This window comes from Musca domestica, unplaced genomic scaffold (assembly GCF_030504385.1).
Source record: "Musca domestica strain aabys unplaced genomic scaffold, Musca_domestica.polishedcontigs.V.1.1 89, whole genome shotgun sequence".
In the NCBI taxonomy this organism is placed as follows: Eukaryota; Metazoa; Arthropoda; class Insecta; order Diptera; family Muscidae; genus Musca; species Musca domestica.
The window spans coordinates 2047701-2063620 of NW_026712430.1; the positions used below are offsets into that span (position 1 = coordinate 2047701).

General features: G+C 32.4%; 1 protein-coding gene across 1 annotated transcript in view; it reads right to left on the reverse strand.

The window, feature by feature from the left end:
• Positions 1-487: 487 nt before the first annotated feature.
• The window catches only part of LOC131806794 (uncharacterized), a 73891-nt gene continuing 58458 nt past the window's right edge, over positions 488-15920 (reverse strand). Inside the window, exons 5-6 of the mRNA XM_059131475.1 lie at positions 6882-7110; positions 488-941 (exon numbers count right to left, since the gene is read on the reverse strand). Of these exons, the coding sequence (XP_058987458.1) occupies positions 802-941; positions 6882-7110 (369 nt within the window). The 3' untranslated portion in view covers positions 488-801. The remainder of the gene's footprint in view (positions 942-6881; positions 7111-15920) is intronic.

The window sequence follows — 15920 nt, forward strand, 5'->3', positions numbered from 1 at the left end:
CATATATATCGTTTTTGATGTTTCAAATTAACGAAATCGGTCGAAAATATATTTGGGAGCTATATCCAAATCAGAATCGGAACTGGAGGTACCTCCGATTCTGATGCTATATCTCCAGTTCCAAGTGAAATTGTAAAAATGTGTATATCCTATGTTACTTGCAGGCGGTGCTGTAGTATATATGGAAATTTTCAGGAAAATTTGTTCAGCATTTTTTGAGTCTATAAATTACAAATAGACAAACATTTTGCTCTTTTATAGACATAGAAGATAACAAGACCAAAATATGAAATGTTTCTAACAATCATTTATATATACTTTTGTACTTAATTCTCCATTGTATTATTTTCCATTTTTTGCAAATCCAAAAAACTCACAAGAAAAAATATTTAAATACTCTGTATAATAACGATGCATTCTTTGAACCATCAGTGTAAACATGAGACAAATGAATTTGTTTATTTGGTTTTTGTTTAGTTTTTCAGGTTGTTATTTGTATTGTTGGTATTGTTATTGTAGAATCTATTTTATTAGTATTCTTGCAGGGTCAATGCTTACATATGTAATTTGACCAATACAAATGCAATTATTATACACATCTTCTCTTCTTCTTCTAGATATACCTGCATAAAGTTAAATTAAAGTTGTTGTTGTTGTTGTTGTTGTTGTTATTCTTCTACTGTTCAGCCTCCATCCCATACATTTGAATATACACAGTGTTTCGTTAACATGACGTCGATCTGAAAAAGCCACTCAAAGTTGTTGTTGTACAACGTACTTTGTTCAAGTGCTACAGGACATTTAAGTGAATCCTCGATGCAAGTGTAGTAATTGACATAGTTTCATTAGTACGGCCGTTGTGGTTAGAAGACGCAGTAGCATTAAAGTGCTGTTGCAGTGGTGGCCACACCGTTGATGCAGTCCTGTCGACGAACTGCGAACTGTAAATAAAAGTTAAACATAATAAATTAACTTGACTAATAAATTAATTGCAATTAAAAGTTTTAAATGCGTACATGTGTGTGTGTGTGGGAGTAAACATTTCGCCGTGTTGTGTATTCGTGTGGTACGCCTGTGGAAACAGGTGTGAGTGTATGTGTGTAAATAACATAGAAATGAGGTTGTGTGAAAATAACAACTTATTATATCTTATTATTTGAATAACTAAATTGTGGTCAATTATGTTTTCAAATCATTTATAAGATGCACGTACAAATGTTCCCATTTGGGGTTTGTACTTTTAACGAGTAGCAAAAGTGGATGTGGTTTTTCATGGAATTATAATTTACCCATGAAACAGAATTCATTAATATTTTAATATTTCCAGGTAGGGGTGTGAAAGATGAATTAATTAATTGTGTATCCTACTCCACGCTGCATGACAACAAGCTCATGTCACTCTTAGCTTGTTTCACTTTGCGTTAATAGTATTCGATTCCACCACTATGATTTGCGTTAAAGTTTCTATGGATATGAAACCCTTTTGACCAGTTTAATCGAATTATTCAAGATAACGAAATATAATTTGGATTATTTAAAAAAAATTATCCCAAGTATTAAGGTTTTTTCTCCAATTTTATACATGTGTTATCTCCGTTTTATTTTTGAAATAACGTCACAAAGTTATGCATAAGGATAACATTTAGTGCTAATTGCAATATATTAGTGTTCTATGTGGTGCTACTTAGAGTTCAAAATAATAATCGAAAATTTATATTCCTCTATGTGTTATGCTATATCTGAAGAAATGTTAGCAGGTGAATGTACCTAATAGACCCCTTAATGTGATTCCAAAATGGTAGATTTTAGTTTGTCTTAACCTAAATTCGGTTAGACTATAATTATGATCTGTAAGTTGACTGCAAAATCAAAAAATATATATATATTTTGGTTCATAAATCAAACTCCATTATCTGCCAATTCCTTCTGTTACCTCACCCAAAAGCGTCACAATTTCCAATAATTACACCTGCGAAACAAGTCGGCAATTCGATACAACTTCTAATATATAATTATTTCTCTTAACCAGTATTGGAATTCTTTAACTAACTTTTTGAGTTGATGACAAAAGTCGGTAAAACTAACATGTATGTAATTTCGGTAATTTCCGAAATTTGTCGGTAAGTCAGCGACGAAATTTAAGCAGTGGGTAAGACCTACCGACAGATAACAATGTTTTCAGCTTTAACTTCTTATTTATATCCAAATGTTGTGCCTCAAAGTTGCCGATTTTTGTCGAAACTTAAAAAAATGATTGGATTTCAAAACAAAAACGTAAAATTTAGATTCCTGTATATATTATGCGATATCTGAAGAAATATTAGAAGGTGAATGTACCTAATGGACCCCTTAACATTATCCGATGTGATTCTGAAATGGTAGATTTAAGTTTGTCTTAACCTAAATTCCGTTTCGATTTGACTGTTATTATGATCTGTAAACTGACTGCAAAATCACACAATATATATATATATATATATATATATATATATATATATATATATATATATATATATATATATATATATATATATATATATATACATATATATATATATATATACATATATATATATATATACATATATATATATATATATATATATATATATATATACATATATATATATGAATCATATATGTGAAATAACAACTTATTATATCTTATTATTTGAATAACTAAATTGTGGTCAATTATGTTTTCAAATCATTTATAAGATGCACGTACAAATGTTCCCATTTGGGGTTTGTACTTTTAACGAGTAGCAAAAGTGGATGTGGTTTTTCATGGAATTATAATTTACCCATGAAACAGAATTCATGAATATTTTAATATTTCCAGGTAGGGGTGTGAAAGATGAATTAATTAATTGTGTATCCTACTCCACGCTGCATGACAACAAGCTCATGTCACTCTTAGCTTGTTTCACTTTGCGTTAATAGTATTCGATTCCACCACTATGATTTGCGTTAAAGTTTCTATGGATATGAAACCCTTTTGACCAGTTTAATCGAATTATTCAAGATAACGAAATATAATTTGGATTATTTAAAAAAAATTATCCCAAGTATTAAGGTTTTTTCTCCAATTTTATACATGTGTTATCTCCGTTTTATTTTTGGATAACATTTAGTGCTAATTGCAATATATTAGTGTTCTATGTGGTGCTACTTAGAGTTCAAAATAATAATCGAAAATTTATATTCCTCTATGTGTTATGCTATATCTGAAGAAATGTTAGCAGGTGAATGTACCTAATAGACCCCTTAATGTGATTCCAAAATGGTAGATTTTAGTTTGTCTTAACCTAAATTCGGTTAGACTATAATTATGATCTGTAAATTGACTGCAAAATCAAAAAATATATATATTTTGCTTCATAAATCAAACTCCATTATCTGCCAATTCCTTCTGTTACCTCACCCAAAAGGGTCACAATTTCCAATAACAAACAAGTCGGCAATTCGATACAACTTCTAATATATAATTATTTCTCTTAACCAGTAGTGGAATTCTTTAACTAACTTTTTGTGAGAATTACATCATAATATATAGTTATAATTATAATTTAAAATCCAAAGGAACGAATATATGAGAGGAATAACCTTCTCTGAATCGATTTCTACTAACTGTGCCGAGGCATTTCTGCCTTTACAATTCGGGTTTATATTACCCATTTGGTGCACAATTAACTTGAAATCGGATACATATGGGAGCAATATCCAAATCTGAACCGATCTCGATAAAATTTGGTAAAGATATTTCTGAGCAATTTTATTTGATATATTTCCCCGAATATCGTCGTTACATAGTGCATATTACGGCTGTGGAGAACAAATATAACAAATTGGATGAACAATATATATGGAAGCTATAGCTGTATCTGAACCGATATTAACCAAATTTTAAATAATAGTTTCCAGATTCAATTTGGTTGTAAGAAGTAAATTCCATGCTATTTGGGCTGGTATTACACGTTTGGTGCACCAAAAAAGCAAATATCAATAGGGTTCGTCCTTGGGCTAAACAAATAACTTGTACAAAATTTCATCTGGATATGGCAATATGTGACCTGTACCTGTACATAAACAGACGGACGGACATGCATAAATCGACTCAAACTGTGATTATATGCAGATCATCAAAAGGAACTATGGGTATATCTTGTTCCCTTTTAACTGTTACAAACAAAAACACAAAGACATAATACCCTGACCTGACTTTGTGGTGTAGAGTACAAAAACGAAAATTTTCACAAAACCGCGAATATTTTTAATCCCAGCGAAATCACAATTAATAATATTAACAAAATAATAATAATAATAAATAATAATAAATAATAATAATAATAATAATAATAATAATAATAATAATAATAATAATAATAAAATTTTACTTCTTACAATGATACTGATAGCCAAGATATCGGATACATATCAAAATATGTACAATCTATATGCAAAATAAATTTATATTAGCTATTCCGTTCATAAGTCTAAAACCTCTCGACTGTTTTGAAAATTCTCGGAATGGCCTCTGGCCCAAAAAGGATAATATCTAAGAAAACCACGCAAAAATATGCCAATAAAAATATTGAATGAATATTTTTTGTCAAAAATTTGATAAAATTTCCTTATATTTGACTTACAATTTTGATTTGTAAATTTTTTTAATTTTAGTTACACCCTGCAACACTATATGTTGAGGTTGCAAATATCGTCCGATTTTCCCAGGTTAGGGTCATAATATAAGCCTATTGTTTTGAAGATGTATATTTTGGGGTTCAAATGGACCGAAAAATTAAAATATTCCTGATTTTGCAGTCGCTCTACGTATAACAATTGAAAACCAATCGACACAGAATTTTGCATGAATAGAGAGAGAGAGAGTTAAGGACATGACAGAAGACTAGCATTAAGGAAATTGTTTTTTATGTGAAATTGTCTTGAATACCAATTAGCCCGACAGATAGGTAAATGTAGGACAATTCCCCAGTCAAATGATCGGCCTGGCACGACTATAACCTTTGCTTACTTGTTTCAAAGTTTTTTTTTTTTTTTTCGCAAAAGTTTCCAAGTCAAACAAGTAGGCAAAGGCTATAGTCGTGAGGGGCCGACCATGTGATACCCTACAACACCACAATATGTTCAAAGTCCCATTATATCAAAATCCATTTTGGATGATTTCATTTTTGAAACTATGTCAAGAGCCTGCCAAGAGGTTGCCCTTAGTTTTTTGACCCGGAGAATTTGGCCAATATTTACGCACTTCGTAGTTTTGTTAAGTATTCAATACAATTTCACACGAAAGTTGTGATTTTACAGCTAAATATAATCCAATGTTCATCAAAAATGCTAGATTTTTTCCCTGTCCTTAACTCTCTTCTGATGCGAAATTTCGTGTCGATTAGTTTTCAATTGTAGCCTATAGATCGACTACAAAATAAGAAAAAAATATTTTTTTAGACCATTTGCACCTCTAAATATTAAGAACAATAGGCTTTAATTCTGACCCTAACCCTACCTCCATGCACCATTTCGTGAAGATCGGACAATAATTGCGATATGCATATAATACCCTCAAAACGTAATGTTGGGGGTGTAAATTAGAAAATTTGCAATTCAGAACTTTAAGTCAAATTGAAAAAATCGCATGCGATAAAAATATGACAAAATTTGAAAAAATCGACAAAATATATTCACTTTTTTATTGATATAGTTTTTTCGCGATTTTCTTAGATTTTATCCTTTTCTGGCAAGAGACCATTTCGAATTGAAGGGAATTGTGAAGATCGGCCTAGCGGTTCTTGATTTATAAGCAGAATAAATAAGATTAATTAATTTACATATATATATATTGTACATCTTTTGCTATATATCCGATTTCTTGGCTATCAGCATCACTTTAATGGCCAGAAGTTATCTTTTATTGTATTTGTGATTTGGCTGGGATTGAAAATATTCGCGGTTAAGTGGAAATTTTCACATTTTCTTACATAAAAGTTATGGTCTATTTTACCCGCTAATTATGACCACCCAAATTGGTAGGTTTCTGCCCAATCCTAAACTATAACTCCATGCAAATTTTCGCGTCGATTGGTTCATAATTGTGGTCTATAGAGCAACTGCAAAATCAGAAAATATCGTGCGATCATCTCCAAAAACAATAGGGTTCTATTCTGACCGTAAACCCACCTCCATTTTCAATTTCGTGAGGATCGGCTCATAATTGCGACCTGTAGCTTGATTACAAATTAACATGGACAGACATGGACTCATGAAAAATTCAACGTGGATTGGTTTATAATTCTAACCTGAAGAGCGACCGAAAAATCAGATCGGATTGTAACTCATATTTAAACAGAGGCACATCACTTGAAGTAAGTAGTTATTGCCTGACTATTACAGAGAATAACTATTTGTTTTTTGTACAAAGGAATTTGTTTTCCATTCAAGAAGTATGCTCTTTTAAAAGTAATGGTTGGACACGACGATTTGTAATGAGTATTTGGCACAACTTACGTTTTCACATGGTGAAGCATTGAAAAAGTTCTACTAGGTTAAATCTAAATACATTTGAACTTTTCCATATTCAGTTTTATAAATAGAAATACTTTCCTTTATCACCCTGACAATAAAAAATGTATTTTTATTTCTTATAGATTATTGACAAGATTGCTAGCCTTAATATGGCAAGAGCATTGATTTAGATAGTCCTTTTAAATCCATGTCAATCTCTGTCAAAATGTCATATTTGCTCCTGGTATTTGTCTTCGTCTAATGGAATTAATGCATTTCCATATAATGACCTTTCAATCAACAACGACAAACAAAACAGGACAAACAAACAATATTTATTGTTAGCAACGTATGCTACTTACCCAATAACATGGCCTCCCGATTATCTATTATTCCAGGTCGACGTTGTAAAACACTTTCTTTGTCACCTTTCCACAGAACTGGAGATATGCTGGCAAGACATTTGACGCGCATGGCACCATTCTGAAAGTGACGAGCATCAACTGTCATCTCTAGTCCCAAAGTTGACGTTATGAGGCCATGACGGTGTACCGTGTCATTGTAACGAATCAAATACTGTTCATCGAGGACCTGTAACGGCAGAAACAACAAACAAGCAGACAAATAGAAAAAATGTAAATCATTGTAAAATTGCAGGTGATTGTACGTGTGTGTTTTCGTATTCTTCTACAATGTCAAAGACATGAAAAAACTTAAAAAGTACTACATACTATGCCACAATAGGAGGGCATGGCAATCCCTTATTTCTAGGTACCAAGGAACAATGCTTTGTGTATCGAAAACTTTGCAAAGCACAAACATGTTTTTTCAGTTTTTTTTTTTTTTTTTTTTTTGAATCCATAAAATGCATTAACTAATGGATTTGTAGCAACTAAACAAGAATAAGTCTACGAAAAACAAAGTCCACAGGAACCAAGTCAACTTCAATATGCTTAAAAATAAAAGTAGCTTCAATGAATCAAGGTGTGTACACTAAAGGGAGAGACCCCCAAACCACAAGAAAGTAGTTTTCGACAAAGAAACAGCCGCACCAAGTTCATAACTTGGTTTTTGCTCTGGCGAAATAATTATGTTTTATAACAGGGTACAAAAATAAGAAAACATTCTGAAGTTCAAAGAAAAAGCTGGACACATTTTAAATACATGTTTGCAATTCTACTTTGGATCGATTGAGAATTTGTTTTAAATTTGCCCGAATAGTTATTTGAGAACCTCAAAGATACATTATTGAAAGGAGCTCCCATAAAAATATTCCATAAGATTTAACCTATACGAAATATGTTTCATAGTTTAATTCGAAATATAACGTATATAAGAGGGAGCAAGTTTCCCCAAATTTCATATTAAAAAAAAAAAAAAAAGATTAATATTCATTGGAATCTTTGCATTTCACAGTGGTCGCTGCCATTGGCCAAAATTCAAAAAATGAAAATCAGGTATTTAATGTCAAATGTGTACAAGTGAACTCTTAAGGGGTTAAGCTTTTTAGAAAACATAATAATCTTGGCTTCATTCTAATGGCCCACTTCAAAAATAGCATCAAAAAAGGAAAATGTAGTTAGTTGCTTTTTTCAGTGGGATCGGAGAAAAAGTGGAGTAAAAATAGAACTGTATTACAAAATTAAATACATTTTAAAATGACAAATCTTGGCATTATTATTGAAAAGCACAGTTCATAAAATTTTAATACATGCACCCGACATTATAAATTTGTCATTATATCGATTAGGTAATTATAGGAGGAGGCCGTGGAGTCTAGAAACAAAGATATAAAAAAGCTTCGACTAAATCATACCCGAGAAATGCTCGTGTTTCAACAAACACAGATCTTATTAATCGTCTTCTTCTGAGCTCTGACCTTTTATAACGGGACAGCGAACGTTACCAAACAATAACCATAAAAAAAGTCTTAAAGTCGGGCGGGGCCGACTTCATGATACCCTACACCACTTTGCATATTTAGTAGAGCGTCACATAACAAATAAAGGTTTTAATGGGGAATTTGTGAGAATTAAATCATACCAACTATGATTATAGTAATAATGAAAAGGCCAAAGGAACTAATATATGGGAGGAATATCCTCCTCTGAATCGATTTCTACTAAATTTGTCGAGACATTTGCGCCTTTTTAATTCGGGCTTGTATTATCCATTTGGTGCACAATTAACTTGTAATTGGATAGATATATATAAGAGCTATATCTAAATTTGAATTGGGCTAATATTACACGTTTAGTGCACAATAAAAGGCAAATCGGACGAATATATATATTTGAACCATATCCAAATATTAACAGATCTCGATAAAATTAGTAAGGGTATTTCTGAGTTATATTTGATATATTTCCCCAAATATCGTTGTTACAGAGTGCATATTACGGCTGCGGAGGACAAAAATAACAAATCGGATGAACAATATATATGGGAGCTATACCTATGTCTGAACCGATTTTGATCAAATTTGGCATAGTTATTTTCAGGTCCAATCTGGTCGTACGTATATTCCATACTATTTGGTCTGATATTACAAGTTTGGTGCACAATATAAGGCAAATTGGATGAATATATATGGGAGCTATACCTAAATTGGATGAATATATATGGGAGCAATACCTAAATTTCAATAGGGCCTTAAGTCAAACAAATTATTTGTGCAAAATTTAACTTTGATTTAATTTTACATTAAATTGTTATTTTATTTTGTTTACAAAAAATAATCAAATTTGGACTTGATTTGTATAAAAAATGCTTCTATTTTTGGATGAACCTTTACAGGGGGACTCTACCTGAAGGCGGGCTATTCCAAATAATTTTCAGTAAGATTATTTTTTAACTCCCTAGAACGTAAAATGTCAAAAAACATTACAATCTGGTGTAGAAATGTGACAAGAATTGGGCAATAAGCCTTCGGAAGGTACGTTGTAAGGGGACCATGCCAAAACATGCATCGACCATATCCCTTTTGTCACATTTTTTATTTTTATCCCATCAAGGTACCATAACCAAAGATTCATATTGATACCTGCATTGAAAGTATTTTTGGCCGCTGTCCCCATACGACCTCGACCACTGTGCATTTCAGGTATATAGTGTATTTGCAATAGCAAACATGTGTTTGCTGCATCAAATAAACTAAATCGGTCAAAAATATATATGGGAGCAACATCCAAATCTGAACCGATTTCAATATAATTTGACAAACGTTTTAAATTCAATTACACTTTTCAAATTTTATAGATATTTGAGATATACAGCGTGTTTAATGCATCAAATCCATGAAATCGGCCAAAAATATATATAAGAGCTAAATCCAAAACTGAACCGATTTAAATATAATTTGGCAAATTTATTTTGGTTCAAATTCCGTTACGCACCTCCGATTCTGAATTTCAGAAAAGTATATAGCCTATGTTTCTTTCAGGCCATGTTGCCGTATGCTTAGAAATTTTCAGTAAAATCTGTTTAATGTTAAGAGAAAACATTCGTTGTCCAGCAGTTTGTAAACAAATAAATTGATCGAAAATATTCTGGAGGTTATATTAAGGGACACTCAAACATTTTGGCAGCAGAAATTGGACAACACGCGCCACCCAAGAATGGTTACAAAATGAGGTTAGTCGCTTCATTTCCAGCACACAATGGCCAACAAAAAACTCCGGATACCAATCCGTTGGACTATTGTGTCTGGAGTATTTTGGAAAGCAAGGTTGGCACTAAAAGATACCAAAGTGTCGATCACCCCAAGCAAGCGCTTCGCCGGGAATGGACCAAAATAGCGCAGAGCAACATTCGGGCAGCGTGTTTTTTTTTTTTTTTTGGCCGTTTGAAGGCCATAATTCGTGCCAAAGGTGACCACTTCAAACAAATCTAAACTTCCATTCACTAAATTTAAAAAAAAAATGTCAAAATTATAGCGTTTGACTTTGTTGTATTTTTTTTTTAACTCACTCTCTATGTGTATTTTGTGCGGAAGATACCATGTTCTAATTAAAAATTAGCACCGTCTTATTATTTGTACTAAAATTTCATCATATGGAGAAGTTGGAAGTCATTCGGTTTTTTGACGCATATACCGTTAGAATATATGGATGAGTCAATGTTTACATTTTTTTCTTCAAAATTATCCATTTGACAACATCTCATTATTAAAATGTATATTTATAAATTCATTGTAAATACACATATCAGAGATGGGAATCTGTTTTCTATGCAGTGACATTTCACATTATAAATTACAAAAAATGCAGAGATTGGAATGCTTATTTGAAATGACTTTACCTTCTTAATTTTACCATATATAAGTCTAAGGTATAATTACGAATGCGAAAGGAGTATATGATGTGCAATAAACTCATGAAATCGTTACATTGAAAACATATGCAAATTTTTTCTAAAATGTTTTAATCTATTACGAGTCTCAAATGCCAAATTTAAAGCAATAGTTGAAAATGTGCTACATGCCTGCTACATACTTCAAATATTAAATTTGAAAAAATTCCGTTGGAAAATATGACAAAAATCATCAAAATACCCAGTAACTGGAGGTAAATTATGTAAGGGCTATATGAGAACATGGGCCTATATAGAAATGTTTCTGCGAGAAGAAATAATGGGCATTAGAAAAGCCACAAAACATTCAAACAATTCCACTGGTAAATGTGGCAACAAAAATTAGAATACCGAATGTCGGAAGGTGCCGTTATATGAAGGCTATAGGTGTGTCTGGTTACCCTAAAATTTGTAACAATTGTTACAAATTGTTACGGGAAGTCGTCTGTTAACCCGAAAGTTCTGCAAAAGAGAGCGGTTGGAGAGAGAAATTTTGACAGTTCTTTCAGTGAGAGTTTGCAAATTCTTGCTGGAAAAATTTCTTCTTGCAATCTCTTGCAACTCTTCTTCTTCTCATTCATCGACATTCAATCAGATGTTTTCTATTGTTTATTTATTTCTTTTTGTGATTTTAATTTGAAAATATTGTTTTGGAATTAGCAAGACTAATTGTTTTTGGAGAACATCTTTACAAAATGTGAAAAACGTAAATGTTAATATGTAATAAGAAAATAAAAGACTATTTCCAACATTTTTATTTAAAAAAACTTGTAAAATTAGTATTGGTTCCTTTGTTTTAATTCTCCTTATGGGGGACAAATTGGTTTGTTTTGACAAATCAGCTGATTAGTTGCAAGCTTCTGCAGGAATAGCGTCTGTTTACTTTTCGCATTTTCCTTGCAAAAGAGAATAAAACTACCTCTCAGAAAGAAGTTGCTGGACAATTCCTGCTGGAAAAGTAACCAGACACACCTTATAAGAATAAGTGGAGCTATGTAGACCACATTCTGCCTGATAGGTCAGTATCCGCTAAGGGCTTTCAATAACATATTTGAAGTTCTTTTAGTGCTGTGGAAGCGTTGTACAAATGGCAATTTTGAATTTTCGAATTTCCGAATCATGTATAATTAAGATAAACCACCTATTTGAGTTATTAAGGTTTTTATATCCTTATATATAGTATGAAGGGTATATTAAGTTCGTCATTCCGTTTGTAAATTTTAATAATAATAAGTTTCAACCCAAGAAAGTGGGTATATTCTTGATCAGAGTAAAATTCTACGACGATCACGCTAGAGTACAAACGTATTAAGATAGGAAGCTAACATTTTGCCTGATTTTAGCCAAATTTTTCAAGGAATTGTCTAAAATTCTACACAAAGAGTTCTTTGTGAATACTTCACCTCCACGTTTTAGAAAAGAGTCCATATAACAGTACCCCAGATATTTGGTATTTTCATGATTTTTGCGACATTATTCACCGGAATTGTTTCAAATTTCGTATATAATGTTCAGAACCGTTACTACAGCCTATAACACAATTTTCTTATGCACGTCTTCGTATGGCCCCCATTAACGGTTTTCATTCGAGCGGAATTTTTCGACGGATTTTTTTTGAAAATTTTAAAGTTTCTTCCAAATGTTGTTTTTACTTGTTTTATTTGTCGTCTACGACTCTGATATAATTTAACTAATATTGTAAAGACCCTTTTCCACATTCCTCATTGTTACCTTTTAATAATGTAAAAGTCACTGGAATTTCAAACAAATATCGCAATATGCATTTAAAATATATTCAGGACACATATTCTACCCACTTTATTGTGCAAATATATTTCTTAACATATATGTTCGTTCTTGTAAATATTCATTACATATACATATATGTGTATGTACAACGTATGCACAGCTCAACATGTTTCATTTTTAAAATGTTTCTCAAGTGTTTTGTGGAAAGTTGCATACAAACAAACAAGTGCCTTGAATGACTAAAAAATAACAGCGATGTGGCATTAATGCCGGCATACACAGAATTTTGAGACTTTCTCCCTTTAACTTATTCTTGCTGCATATTTGAAAGTCTGCGGCAGTAGAAGCCTTTAACTCAAAATGTTCAAGTTCTTAAATGCTTGTAAATGTACATGCTGTCGCTACTGTTGCTGTTTTCCCTGCCTCGAAAACAAAAGACGTTGGAGCTGAATGTGAGTGTGGTTTTTAAAAGTGGCAAATACATCAGGAATGAGGTGTAAGAACATATAAAAAGTGAATGTTTTCGTTTCCATTTAACAAAAAAGTAATGTCTTTTGTTTTTATATCACGAAATAAATATTATTTTTAAGAGGTAGAGAATGATAATGCTTTATATGTCGGTTGTTGTGACATGAAATTGAATTCACAAACTGGAGAAGAACACCTGAGAGGAAAAACTGAAGGTTGACCCTAGATTAAACAAATAAGCAAAGGCTATTGTCATGCGAGGCCGACGTTGTGATACCCTGCAAAACTGTAATATGTTGGAAGCCCCCTTTGGTCCAAATCCATTTTGACAAATTTCGTTTTTGAAATAAAGCCATGAAGCCCTGCACAAATGTTACCTTTTGCTTCTTTACCAGACTCATTTTCCCTATGCCGTGCTGATAGGTATTCAAAACTTTTCCACTCAAAAGTTATGGCCAATTTTTACCTGAATGCTTACAGAATGCTGCCCTGCCCTAAACTCTAACCTCATGTAAATTTCCGTATCAATTGGTTTTTAATTGTGATCTGTAGAGCTTGCAGTCGCACTACATTTTTAATTGTTTGGCCCATTTAAAACCCTAAATACATCTTAAAAAACCAGTAAAGAAAGTCTCAAAGTCGGGCGGGGCCGACTTTATGATACCCTACATCACTTTGCTAATTATGTAGAGCTCCACGTAACAATTAAAAGTTTTTATGGGAGAATTCAATCATACACGCTATGATTATAATTATAATTTAAAGTTCAAAGGACTAAATATGCCGAAGCATTTGTATCTTTTAAATTCGGAATTGTATTGCCCATTTGGTGCACAATTAATTTGAAATCGGATAAAGATATATATGGGAGCTATATGCAAATCTGAACCGATCTCGATAAAATATGGCAAAGGTATTTCTGAGCTGTATTTGATATATTTCCCTAAATATCGTTGTTACGGAGTGCATATTACGGATGAATAATATATATGGAAGCTATAACAAATCGGATGAATAATATATATGGAAGCTATAGCTATATCTGAACCGATCTTCACCAAATTTGACATACTAGCTTCTAGACTCAATTCGGTCGTAAGTGCCAAATTCCATCCCATTTAGACAAATATTAGACGTTTGGTGCGCAATAAAAGGTAAATCGGTTGAAGTTATATATGGGAGCTATATCCAAATCTGAACCGATCTCGATAAAATTTAGCAAATGTATTTCTGAGCTGTATTTGATATATTTCCCAAAATATTGTTGTTGCATAGTGCGTATTACGGCGGCGGTGGACAAAAATAACAAATCGGATGAACAATATATATGGGAGCTATATATATATATATATATATATATATATATATATATATATATATATATATATACATATATATATCTGAACCGATTTCGATCAAATTTGGCACACATATTTTCGGGCCTAATTTGGGTGTATATGCAAAATTCCATACAATTCGGGCTGATATTACACTTTTGGTGCACAATACAAAGCAAATCGGACGAAGATATATATGGGAGCTATATCTAAATTTTGACCGATTATTTCCAATTTCAATAGGGTTCGTCCTTGGGCCAAACAAAGGATCTTTGCAAAATTTCATCTGGATTGGGCAATAAATGCGACCTGTACTTTGTTTACAAAAATACATGGACAGACGGACGGACGGACGGACATGCATAAATCGACTCAGAATGTGATTCTATGCCTGTTACAAACAAATGCACAAAGACATAATACCCTGACCACCTTGTGGTGTAGGGTATAACAATAGGCTTCAATTCTGACCCTAACCTTACTCCCATGCAACATTTCGTGAGGATCGGACAATAATTGTATCTAAATCATATACATTTGAATTTATTTCCGCATTATATTTTAACTAACAGAATTATAAATTAAATGTTAAAACATGTAAAAAAGCTGTAAGTTCGGCCGGGTTGAACTTTGAATACCCTCCACCATGTGGAACGAATTTGGCAATTTTCATAAAAATAAAATCCATAAAAAATTCTATTAAAATCTTAAAAATACCGAATATAGCCGTTATACTAGGGTCTATACGACGACGTGGACCTACATAGGCAACTTTTGTCATAAGCCATTACAATATTCAAATACGAATCTTGAAAAAAAAGGTGAATAATGTAGCTAAAATCATCAAAATACCGAATATCGGAAGATACCGTTATATGGGGCCTATACGAAGACGTGGATCTGTACAGACAATTTTCTGTCTAAGACTGTAGTATCCATTACGAACCTCAAATGCCAAATTTGAAACAATTCCGGTGAATAATGCCGCCTAAATCACCAAAATACCGAAAATAGGGAGGTACCATTATATGGGAGCCATACCAAAAGTGGACTTACATGACCCATTTTCAATACCGAAAGTCCTGCAGATATAATATACATTTTTGTAACACTTTATCAACCTACTTCATTTCGTTCCGAAGCTAGAGTGATTTCCAGACGGATAGACGGACGGACATCGTTAAATCGACATAGGTGGTGATTTTTATGGTGATCAAGAACTTTGTGGGGTCTAAAATGTATAATTCGAGGTATTACAAACGGAATGACAAACTTAATATACCCTCCACACTATGGTGGAGGGAATACGAGTAAAAATATATTCATTGGTTGTTCTTTTAATAGCCTACGTCCCATAAAACAACTTCTATATTTGAAGAATAATTTCCTTTTTGAAACACACAATTGCGCAGCATTGTATTGTTGTTGTTCCTACTCTCGCTCTCAAATTATTTGCCTATATATGTCCAATACTGGAAACGAACAAATTTTAATACA